Source organism: Dermacentor silvarum, chromosome 5, assembly GCF_013339745.2.
Source record: "Dermacentor silvarum isolate Dsil-2018 chromosome 5, BIME_Dsil_1.4, whole genome shotgun sequence".
Taxonomy (NCBI): Eukaryota; Metazoa; Arthropoda; class Arachnida; order Ixodida; family Ixodidae; genus Dermacentor; species Dermacentor silvarum.
Window position 1 is genome coordinate 89,848,834 of NC_051158.1, and position 12,321 is coordinate 89,861,154.

A 12,321-nucleotide genomic window follows, 5' to 3' on the forward strand; every position below is an offset into this window, starting at 1 on the left:
CATCCAGATGAACATACACGCAGGCCCTCCGCGTGGTGCATAGGCCAATTGAAAATTTACCAATTGAAAATGCTTATAAAAATTTGTATAGTCCGACTTACACACAGCCTACAGACTTGATAGCATCGGAGTGTAGTTTTAATATACGAGTAAATAACTTGAATATAGCAGAAAACATATTTCTGTTATGCGAAAACTCAAACACGAACCATGTTTTCATTGCTTACGCGGACATGAACCGTTGATGAGCCACTGCTTGTAGCCTCTGCCTTACGCGATTATGAGCCATTTCTATGCATTTTACTGCTGCCGGGATTGGCCTACCATTGTTGTCTGTGGGGCCCTTTGCCGCAGAAAATCCGGTGTCGACCGATGACGTTGTCCCGTTCCACTCTAAAAGGCGAAGCTGTAGCGTCGTCCACGTTTCTTTTTTTTGTTTTTTTTTCTGGTCAGCGTGATGTCTCCGTTACATATGGCGGCCAGTGGTGGTATCGCAACAATGGAGCGATTGAAGGACAAAATGGCGAGCGCGCTGGTGGGGACACTGGCAGAACTTAGCGACTTCAGCTATTTAGGCTAGAAGAGATGCTTCGCGGCTTCACAAGAAAGCTACTGCATCGCGCTGCTGTTTACGTCAGTCAGACAGTAGAGACTCTAAAGCAAACCATTTCCAAGAACGATGCAATCATAAATGGCGAACAAAGGGATTTCTGGCGTACGGAAACGAGCGAGCGCGAAGGTTGCGGATTGCGAAGTTGGCGCGAAGATTGCACGAAATCACATTTCGTGCCTAAACCTGTGACAGTGCAACGGATGCCTAAAGAATGTTCGCCTTCCAGTGAACAAGTCAAGCATCATCGATCGCGTCTCTTGCCTGCTGCATCTGAGCCAGCACTGGTGTCGCAAGGAGGTTTGCTGCCAGATCGTTTGTAAAATTCTGATATATCACCAGATACTCTGATGCGTAACGCCATGGTTTTATTCTGCTCGACCTCCTCTTCTTCCTCTTCTATCTCCGCTCAGTCCCATTATAGCAGATCTCCTTACACACTCCCTCTCAACCCTCCTGGGATGATATGGCACTATACTCTCGATAGTGGTCGCTTCAACTGCTCTTGAAGGTCACTCATATTCAATAGTCTTCAGAATTCCTAGTTGCGCGATTGTCTTGAACACCATGAATCGACCCAGGAACGGCGGCTTCCATCCTTGTATATCCTTCCGAACTAGGACCCTATCTCCCGGCTTAACGTCAAGAAGGCGAATGGGTTGTCAGTTGTCAAACACTCTCTTTACTGCTGTTCGGCATTAATGTCATTCTTCTGGCCTTTTCGTGTAGCGTTGTCTGGGAGACGCAATCCTAGGTCAGCTGGGAGTCATGTCCTAACTCCGTAGGGAGCGAAGTGGGGGCTGCAGCCGGGCGCCACTATATGGGAGTTTTTATGGTGCTTGACGCCTCTGACAACTGTTTCCGCCAATGAATTCAACTCGGGGTTGTATGATGCAGGAAAGCGCTGTTTGGACTGTATGTTCGCTTATGCAACCTCGATACGGAATCGGCGTCAGGAAATCTCTCGCTGGTCTATGAGAAACTTCAAAAATGGATTTATGAATTTCTAGTACGCATCTGGAAGTCTACATTTCTGTTAGGTCTAATTCAGAAGGAGTTGGAGTTCTTGATTATCAGTGAACAATTAAAGGTGATGGTGCTCGAAATACTTGCGAAAATAACGCAACGCCATGACCACTGTCAGTGCCTCCTTCTCGGTTGTTGAGTAATTTCCTTGATTCTTGCTATACGTGTAATAATAGTATCCTATTACCTTCAGCCTTACCTATGGCCCTCAGTCCCCAGCGGTTGCGGAGCACCTGACCAAGACAGCAGTCAGATCTGCGACGTGGCAGAGGGTGCTAAGAATCTCTGGGTCAGGACAGGCCGCCACTGGAAACTGAACCTGGCAACCTTCAACGCGCGAACCCTCTCGAGTAAGGCTAGTTTAGTAAGACTATTTCAGGAACTATCACACATTCCCTGGGAGATTATTGGCATTAGTGAGGTTAGAATAAATGGTGAGGCTTATCCAGTGCTGACGAAAGGCCGCGTCCTCTGCTACAGAGGTCTTCCAGATAGAGAGAATTCCGGGTATAATATCTAGCCCATAAGAACATATTGATGAATTCTAAAGCCATAATGAGACTGTAGCAGTCGTCGTATTAAGTTGATTAGGAGCTATGGAATGTAGGTAGTACAAACCTATGCCCCAACCTCCAGTCACGACGATGCCGTAATATAATCGTTTTATGAAGATGTTGAATTAGCGATAAGAAAGGTGCAAACTCAATATACTGTAGTCATGGGTGGCTTCAATGCAAAATCGGGGATCAAGCAATAGGCAACTACGGCATTGATTCTACGAATGCTAGAGGAGAGATGCTGGAAAAATTCGCGGAAAGACGCCGGCTCCGAATAATGAATGCCTTCTTCAGGAAGCGCCGCAACAGGAAGTGGTTCTGGAAACACACTAATCGAGAAACAATGAATAAAATCGATTTCATATCTCTGCCGACGCCAGCATAGTGCATGATGTAGAAGTGTTAGGTAGGGAAAAGCGTAGTAACCATAGGTTAGTGAGGCCTAGGATTTCTTTCAATTTGAAGAGCGAAAGAATAAAATTAGTCAAGAAGAAACAGGCCAACCTAGACGCTGTAAGGGTAAAAGCAGACAAATTCATGCTGGCGCTCGCAAAGAAATACGCAGCTTTAGAACAGGAAGATGAAGACAACATACACTAACCATAAACCATAAGTAGGTTGATCTCAGAAGCTGCAATCGGAGTGGGAGCTAAGGCACCAAGGCAACCAGTAAGTAGAGCACTACACGGGCCGATTTTTTGCAGCCCGGGCCCGGCCCGGGCCCGTTTTTACATTGGGCGGCCCGCCCGAGCCCGATCAAAACTTTTATGGCGAGACTCGGGCCTGGCCCGGGCCCGGAAATGATCTACGTTACCCGCCCGGCCCGGCCCGCCACCTCTTTACCTTAGGCCCGAGCCCGGCGGGAGACCAAAACATACATGTTTTTCAGAGTTGAGACGCCTGAGGATAACTCGCTACACGTTGCATGCGCACCACCAGAAAGCCCGAGCCCGGCCCGGGCCCGGGTCAAAAAGCACACGCCGTGCACGGGCCTGGCCCGGGCCCGGCCCGAGCCCGTGAAAAAACTGCTCTACCCGGCCCGGCCCGGCCCACGGGTCGGGCCGGGCCGGGCCCGGGCTTTCGGGTAAGCCCGAGCCCGTGCTGCGCTCTACCAGTAGGTAAGCTCTCCCAGTAACAAAGGACCTAATAAAGTAACTACAAACATAAAAGTGGTAAACTCAAGAGATCAGAGAGAATTCGTTGAACGGTCAAAATTGATCAACAAGAAGAAAGTAAGTAATATTCGAAATTATAGCGTGGAAAAGAATGCGGAAGCAGTAAAATACGGAGGTAGCATGAATTCAGCGTAAAAACTCGGCATAGGACAACGCAAGATGAATGCACTGAACGATAAACAGGTTGATAACATCAGCAATTTCCATGACATAGTAAAAGCAGCGGAAGAATTCTATACTGACCTGTACAGTACCCAGAGCAACCAAGCTGCTTTCATTCGAAGCAGAGGTGAACAGGATACAGTGGCTACTTCTGGAACCAGCGATGACGTTAGAAAGGCCTTGCAAGACATGACCAGGGGAAAAGCTGCTGAAGAAGATGTGATAACTGTCGAATTAATGAAAGATGGAGGGTGTATCATGCTTGAAAATCTTGAAGCCCTTTATACGCAATGCCTGATGACTTCAACCATACCGGAGATCTGGAAGAACGCCAATAATATACTAATCCGTGAGAAGGGAGACGTTAAAGAATTGCGAAATAATAGACTCACTAGCTTGCTGTCAGTATTGCATAAGATATTCCCCAAGATAATTTCCCATAAAATCAGGCCCACACTTGACTTGAGTCAACCAAGAGAACTGGCTGGTTTCAGGAAGGAATATTCTATGGTAGATCATATCCATGTAATCAATCAGGTAGTCGAAAAATCGGCAGAGTGCAATCAACCTCCCTATATGGCTTTCATAGATTATGAAAAGGCATTTGATTCAGTAGAGATACCAGCAGTCATAGAGGCATTGTGTAATCACGGAGTATAGGAGGCATACGTGAATATCTTGACAAATATCTACAAGGATTCCACAACTACCTTGGTTCTCCACAAGAAAAGTTGAAAGTTACTATCAAGAAAGAGGTAAGGCAAGGAGACACAATCTCTCCGATGCTATTCACTGCATGCTTAGAAGTATTCAAGCTCTTACACTGGAAAGGCTTAAGAGTGAGGATCAGCGGCGAATATCTCAGCAACCTTCGGTTCGCAGATGACAGCGTCCTAATCAGCAACAATGGAGATAACTTACAGCAAATGATTGAGGACCTTAATCGAGAAAGTATACGCGTGGGGTTGAAGATGAATATGCAGAAGACAAAAGTACTGTTTGATAGCCTCGCAAGAGACCAAGAATTCACGATCGCCAATCAGCCTCTAGAGTCTGCAAAGGAGTACGTTTATCTAGGTCAATTACTCACAGGGTAACCCTGATCATGAGAAGGAAATTTACAGAAGAATAAAATTGGGTTGTTGTGGATACGGCTGGCATTCCCAAATCCTGACTGGGAGCTTACCACTGTCGTTGAAAATAAAAGTGTACAATCATTGAATTCTAGCGTTTTTAACATATGGGGCCGAAACTTGGAGGTTAACAAAGAAGCTCGAGAACAAGTTAAGAACCGCACAAATAGCGATGGAGCGAAAGATGCTACGCTTAACTTTAAGAGACAGGAAGAGAGCGCTGTGGATCAGAGAGCAAACAGGGATAGCCGATATTCTAATGGACCTTAAGAGAAAAAAAATTGGAGGACGCTTAAGCTTTGCTTTTAAAAGTGCAACGCGATAGTATTCAAAGGTCCCTGACTGCTTCCCACGCTTCCCGACAACTGCTGCAACCGTAATGGTTACCGGGATACACTGGCGGCGAACGCTATGCATGAAGGCGAGCTTTCTGGAAGAAACGTGGTCTCTTGCTGGGGCGATCCCGGAGATATTGCGCAGCCGCGCCAAAAAAGAAAGCTTAATTTTCAAGTTTCCGTTTTTACAGCGAAGCAGTTAAGGACTCACTGTTCGAGTGTCGCACCCGACAATAGAAAAAAAAAACTCTCATTGGCCGTATGCTGTATGTGCGAGTGAAAGCGCGCGAGGACGAGGGACGCGCGCTTTCACGGGGAGCGAACGCACGGCGGAGAGCAAACCCGACTTCCCAGTGGAAGGGGAGCAGTGGGTGTGGAGGGCATTGAGGCACCCTAGAGTGTACGTCTGCGTGCCCACTCTCCCACTACGACGCATGTACGCAGCCCTGCGGGCCTCTGCGTCACGTAGCCCTGCCGGCCGTCACATAGCCAGTGTTTTGACAGCGGTTGTATGCGGTCACACAAAGAACGCGCACAACTGTTGTCGACGGCGCAGGCGTTTTTCCCGCGTTCGCACCAAACACGAACGGCATTGGTGACGTGTTCATGAAGAACGTGCGAACCTTTGCCGTCCACCCTATGGCGGTGTACCGTAGCGACTATAACACTATGTGCTCTCGTGGTCACTAAATAAATGAAAACCACCGTATCATATTAATTTCTCATTCTTTAATAGTTCAAATAGCCAATTACACCATCACATCTTACTAGTGATAATTGGAAATACATGATTCCCGCCATAGTAAAGCTTCGCTGGTCTTCCATCTCCACCCCAGTGGAAGGGCTGACAGTTTGTTGTTTCGTACTTTTAATATTTCAGTCTGAGCAGATTTAACATAAAAGGCATGCCCTGTGGGTGTTTTGTTCCATGACATTTGTTTGTGGATTGTCATTCCCAAAATTCCGAGGAATAGCTTTGCCAAGAATGTAAGACAAGGTATAAGCAACTATAATGATAGAATGGTGTGGCAATATAACCCGCATATACCGCATGTCATATAAGAAGGCGTAGCATACACATGCACCCAAATATATTCTGAGGGCCTGCGTGGTTGGGGAATGATTTTCTCCGCCACCCGCCGGCATCGTATGCCGACGTGGGTTGCCTACGCCAGATTTTCTGTGACACGGGGCCCTTAGCGCTGTCGCGTTAAAATGGAGCTGGGCAGGTAACCCCACTTCCCAAAAACATGGACCCGAACCTCCACCCCGGCAGGAGGCAGGCAAGGACCCAATACATCGAAAGGAAATTCGGCTTTATGAATGCAGCATGATTTACCGATGCCGCACTCTACACAGGCAACGCTAAGAAAGTAGTAGCAGTGGTTACTGACTGCAGAGGCACAATAAACTCCAGCGGGTCCATATCCCCCCGCTCCATCACGGAAGCGGAGGAAGACTCGCTATCGAAGAGGGGAGGAAATCAACGAAATCGCTCACAATCCCAACAGATTCGCAAACAGCATGCAGGAATTCCCAAAGAGGAACGCCGAATTCTCACCAAACTCAAAGAAGAATGCCAAAGAGAATTTATCCAAACGATTCCATGGGTACCGGGACACGAAGGGATCACAGGGAATCTACACGCGGAGAGAGCAGCCCGAGGATACGCTCACTACCGGGCCCTCAACACATCCGCTGTAGAGGACCTAACGCCCATTTATCCCGATTAGTCGACTATATTAAACTACTATAGTGGGAATCGTATGCTCTACCCCACAGAAAACTAAAGACTGAAGAGGCCACCGATCTGCGTAGGCTACAGATAGGCACCTTCGTCAGCTTACATAAACTACACAAGATACGCCCCACAGCCTTTAGAGACATATGCCCATGGTGCGAGTCGACACCATCCCTGTACCACAAAACCCGGGAGTGTGCATCACAGAACATACAACCTCACATACCAAATCCAAATAGAGATCAGTGGGAGGCACTGCTGGCCAGCTCAGATCTAGAGGACCAGATCCTCCTGGTCAGAAGAGCTAACAGGCTTGCGCAAGCCAGCGGAGCCCTGAAATAAGGGCCCCGACCATAGATAAGCCTCGCATGAGACCAGCTGAATAATTTATTTTACAATAAAGTATATTCACTCACTCACTGGACAGGCCATTGAATGTGTAGGATTGACAACCGGTGGATCATTGGAGGTAATGAATGGATACCAAGAGAAGGGAAGCGCATTCGATGACGGCAGAAAACTAGGTGGGAGGAAGTCAGGAAATTTGCAGGCGAAAGTTGAAATTAGCTAGCGGAAGACAGGGATAATTGGAAATCGAAGGGAGAGGCCTTTGTCCTGCAGTGGACATAAATATAGACTGATGATGATGATTATGATGATGATGATGATGATTACCTTAAGCTGTCGGCTAACGGACTCCCTGTGGCCTCTCTGGTACAACACAGCACCGTTGCCGCAGTAGGAGTGTATGTGCAAAGTTCAAATCACAATGGGAAGTCAGGGAGGACTAGTGCTGGGTTGGATGAAATTATTGTAAATCGTTGTAAACAAGTGCACATTCATCTTACCACCAAAGCGGTAGTCCTTTGTTTATTAGCACAGTTAAATACTTCGTTGTCGTGGTACAGTTAGGCAAAATGCTCGGAAATATGCTGCGAGACCGAAGAAAACACGAAGTGAATGCACATTGTGTGGCTTCGTTAATAGCTATATCCGTTGAACAGATTCTTTTTTTTTGGATTCCTTATTCTGCCGTCAAATATTGCTGCAAGAAACGCACCATTCATTTTATGAAATTCACTTTCTCGGTCATTTATCTTCTACTGTTCTTGGCTGAGATAGTCAAGAACCTGAGCCAGGTGGGTGTTGTGTACTTCATGTGTTCGCTAGTATATTATAATGTCGCGTTTATAGACATTGCAAAATATGCCTATGCTGTCTTTCAAAACTCCATTATTCATTTTCTAAACCTGGCCCCAGAATTCCACCCAAACGGATGCCAGTCGTATTCATATTCAAACGGGCAAATATATGAGGGAAAATGGTACCGCGTTTACTTTGCAGAAGATGTGGCCGGTACGACCAGTATGGCGGGGTGGTAGGTTAGCCCCACTACACCATCTCACTCGTCTTGTAGGTGATCATCTTCTTTTTCGTACCTCCAGCGGCAAAAGCGCCGATCCGGCGCCTTCTAGATGGCGACCACATGGTAGGGCTTGAGACAACACACGTGGACAATATCAGATGACGTAGACGACGGGAAAGCATCAGCTGGAGCTCTTTCATAAGTAACATCATTGAGCTGTCGGCGACGCTGTAAGGGCCAGAGTACCGGGAGATCAGTTTTTTCGATAGGCCCACACGCCGTGAAGGAGTCCAAAGGAGGACAAGGACGCTGGCAGAGAATTGGACATCACGATGAACGGTTGTCATGGAGACTTCTGGCTCGCCTGCGACTCGGAGAGGCGACGGCGGGCAATCTGGCGTGCCTTGGCGGCTGTGGCTATGGCGTCGAGAGCGTAGTCAGACGGGAAATCGAGAGCAGTTGGCAGGAGCGTGTTGAAAGGCAATGTCGGATAACGACCAAAGAGGAGATAGAAGGGGGAGTAGAGAGCGGTGTCGTGACGGGACGAGTTGTACGCCAACGTCACAAACAGTAGCGCGGCGTCCCAGTCACGATGATTTGAGGGGACATACATCGAGAGCATATCTGTAAGGATTCTGTTCAGGCCTTCAGTGAGGCCGTTCGTTTGAGAGTGGTATGCAGTCGTGAACTTGTGTTTTGTGGCATGAGAGCAAAGTAGATCTTAGATCCCTTGGTAAGCATCTTATCAACCTCCTGTTGGATCACTCGGCGCTAGGCGTGTGACACGCGATAGGGCCGTCTGTAAATAGGCGGTATATCGGCGGTATGTATGCGATGCTACACAAGGGAGGTTTGTCCCAAAGGACGACCGGCGAGTTAAAAAATGTCGGAATAAGATGTGAGCAGATGACCAAGATCGCTGGTCTGTCTAGGGGTAAGGTCCAGGGCTATCATCTTGGTAATGTCGTCGTGCGCAGGAGGCGACGTTACGGAATAAGCGTTGCAGGCGGCGGAAGAGTTCGAGGAACTCGGATTAGGCGAGAGGGAAGAAAGGTCGTACTCGTGCGACAGTGTTTTTCAAAGGGTGTCAAAAATATTTGAAATGCTGCGTTTCTTGCGGGTGGGGCACTTGCCATTATCACTACAAAATTCGGCTCTTGAGAACGCAGTACAATCTCCTGTCTGGTTCGCGATGTCTACACGAAGCAACGGAAATGGGAACAGCTCAGTGTTTCGGTTCACAAGACGTAATCTGTACAAAGGGAAAACTACCCGTCTTGCTTTGGAGCTGTTGTGATAGGACATGCGAAAGGTCACATTGACAATCTGATGATCTTGCCGTCTGTCTAATATTTTCTGCAGTTATTGCTTTATCCATACCTTTTTTTTCGCGTGACATACTGTACGACATACTCTCTTCGCACTAGCGTTATGTTGCGAAGTAAAAATGGCCCTTCATGGCCGTTGCAGGTGAAGGGTAGGTGTAGGTGGTAGGTAGCACTGACTGGGTGTAACGATCGTACATCAGCGGCCTCATTGCCATCCTGGGCCTTCCTTCTACAGTTTTTTCCATTCGATCACTACATCATCCTTCAACGAAATATACATATGGAGACGTTTCGTATCTGGTCTAGACAGAACAAATATATGTATTCAGCTTCCACCATGAGAAGCACCTTCAGATTCAACATTTATATATTAAACAAAAATCTTACACATGTCCACTTCTGCCTGCATCTTACTTTGCCGTCGCAACTTTGTACCTTCACGGCATGGACGGAGCGAATCGCACTGTTCTCGACAAGGCACAAATTTATAAGAGTTACAGAAGCTCTGGTGTCTGCAACTGCGGTAACATTTTTTCCGTTGACATTCAGTGCAGCGTGAATTACACTGGCCTCCATCAAATATTCAGCCTCATCTTCGATCATTGTGTGTGGCTGTGCATCCTCACTTACTCGCTTCTCCTGGATCACGGTTGACTTGCCGGGCATGGCGGTTGCTGCTTCTGAATATCTATCTTGGTGAAGGGCGGCGCTACCCAGGTGAGTGTCGCTGACCGACTGCCGTGACTCTCGAAAGCGAGGTCGAGGTAATCTGTCTGAAAAAAACCTTTCAGTGCATGCAGCACTTCATCGAGCGCCCTTGGAGATCTTGTTTGCATTCACTTTTGCTCGATATGCCGTGGAGATTCAAAGGTACTTTCGAAAATTCCGGAAAGGCCGATTGGGCAGTTTGAAGCAGTCTTCACGTCTCAAAAATTTTTTCCAAGAGAATGCCGTGCGTTGTTTGAGGAGTATTGCTCCGTCCCAACAGTCTGCAGCTTTACTCTCCAAAAACGTCAGTAAAGCTTGCCCGCCAAGAGCTCCATGTATACGCAAGTCGTACCAATTACGCGCATAAGATCTCATATTAATCACTTTATCTTCATCGCCCTTCCCTTCATTGTGTGACATGCGTACGTAATGCTGATAAAATACGTCCATGTCAAGGCGGAACCTGTCGCTTAGTCAGAATTGTCTGGCAGCACGAGAAGATCATGTCTCCTCGGAATTTCAAAAATTACTTGGCTCAAAAGCTCCATGAGCTGTTGTTTCTGCTGTAAATGACACTTGAAGCAGCAACACTTCTGTCATAAATGTTGTCGCTGGCGATTCCTCTGAAAGTTTACTGGCAGGAGCTTCTTCAGTGGTAGGCCATAAAGATAGTGTTCAAATCGTCCAGCTACCAATTCTCCCACTGTCTGGATAAGTGTTCTGCATGGGTCAGCTTTGACCCCGTCGTAATAAAGTAAAAACGTTTTCGCCGCCTTGAAGTGGCCATGGAGATTTATCGGTTCGTTTCCTTGATATTAATAGGTTTTCAGGTGAACCTGGGCGCTCCTCTACACAGCTGTGAGCTTCATGCACATGGTCATTTTTCGGCTGCGCCAGATGTAATGTCCTTCCATATCACTAGACACTGAGACGGGCAACTTGGTTTTGTTTGGTGTGGTGGCTGTGTGTATGGCTCACCGACAGCCATGATGATATTAGGCTCGACCTATTCTATCTCCGCTCCGTCTCGTCACAGCGCAGCTCCTTACAACACTGATGAGAGAACAAGCAAGTGACAAAGATGCGCGACTCTAGCCAGGCCATCGAAGAAAATATGTTCCACGTCACTGGCAAGTACAAGCTGCGGTCCAGTGCACACTGCGGCCCTTCCGGAGAAAAACATCCGACAATCGGCTAACTATGCAAAGAATGTTTCCCTGAGACAAGTAGCCAAGGAGGATATTGTTTCTTGGACAAAGTTGGCGCAGCAATTCATCGAAGCGGCCAATCTGCGCAAAAAAGTTGCGTGCTGTAATGCAAAAACAAAGAAGTGGGCAACACTTTCGGCACGTCTGCACTCGCGATGATGATCATAGTGGACTTTCGGCTGCAAGCGGTGTGACTGATGCTTGTAATGTTATGCAGCATGAAACACATCTCTCTCAGACCCTTTCGTGCCCTACAAAAGAACGTGAAGACGGTGATGTCGGCGTGGGGCATTAGAAGATGGCATTAGAAGGTAAGCGGGGAAGGAAAATGTGCACGAAGTGGGAAAAGCGGGAAGGGGACGACGGGGTGGCAATTTAAGTCTTCAGTGTATAAGTCGTCTTGGTGTCTCCGTTACGATAGGAGAGTGGATAAGTACTATGAAGGTGAAGCCACTCATTAAAAGTAATGAAAATAGTTGGAAAACACATGAAAAAGAGAGGAGTGAAACTATGCTACGCCAATGGAAGGTGCTGCAAGATGACTTTGTTGAAAATCTTACTTAGCCATAACGCAGACGATGGTGTTCGAAGCGGTCCTCAGCTCGAGTGAGTGGGACATCAGAATGCTTGACAACTGCAGACCTGGAAAGCAATAGTAAAGCGCGTAAAGACGTGACATCGTCCAGTGTTTTGGCGATTGTCATTTAATACTGAACTGCTACTAGTTGAGCATTTTATTTGAAGTGACAGCTCTAACTAAATAATTACGACAACAAAGCACAGATGGCGCACAAGGACAACCGCTGAGAGGTACTCCCCGCGTTATAAAATGCAGATCAGGCGTTCAGCCACGTCGATTGACTAACGCAAGAGTGAATAATGCAGTAGAAACAAGGTCGTGGGCTAACGACGTCACGTCGTGAGTGTTCAGCACCACGTACGGCTCTTTCTGTTACAATGTGTTGGTGCAAT

At 47.4% G+C, this 12,321-nt stretch overlaps 1 protein-coding gene across 1 annotated transcript in view; it reads right to left on the reverse strand.

Moving 5' to 3' along the window:
* LOC125945889 (cytochrome P450 3A19-like) overlaps positions 1 to 11,987 on the reverse strand; it is a 55,195-nt gene extending 43,208 nt beyond the window's left edge. Inside the window, exon 1 of the mRNA XM_049668268.1 lies at positions 11,910 to 11,987. Within this exon, the coding sequence (XP_049524225.1) occupies positions 11,910 to 11,968 (59 nt within the window). The 5' untranslated portion in view covers positions 11,969 to 11,987. The remainder of the gene's footprint in view (positions 1 to 11,909) is intronic.
* Between the last annotated feature and the right edge of the window lie 334 nt (positions 11,988 to 12,321).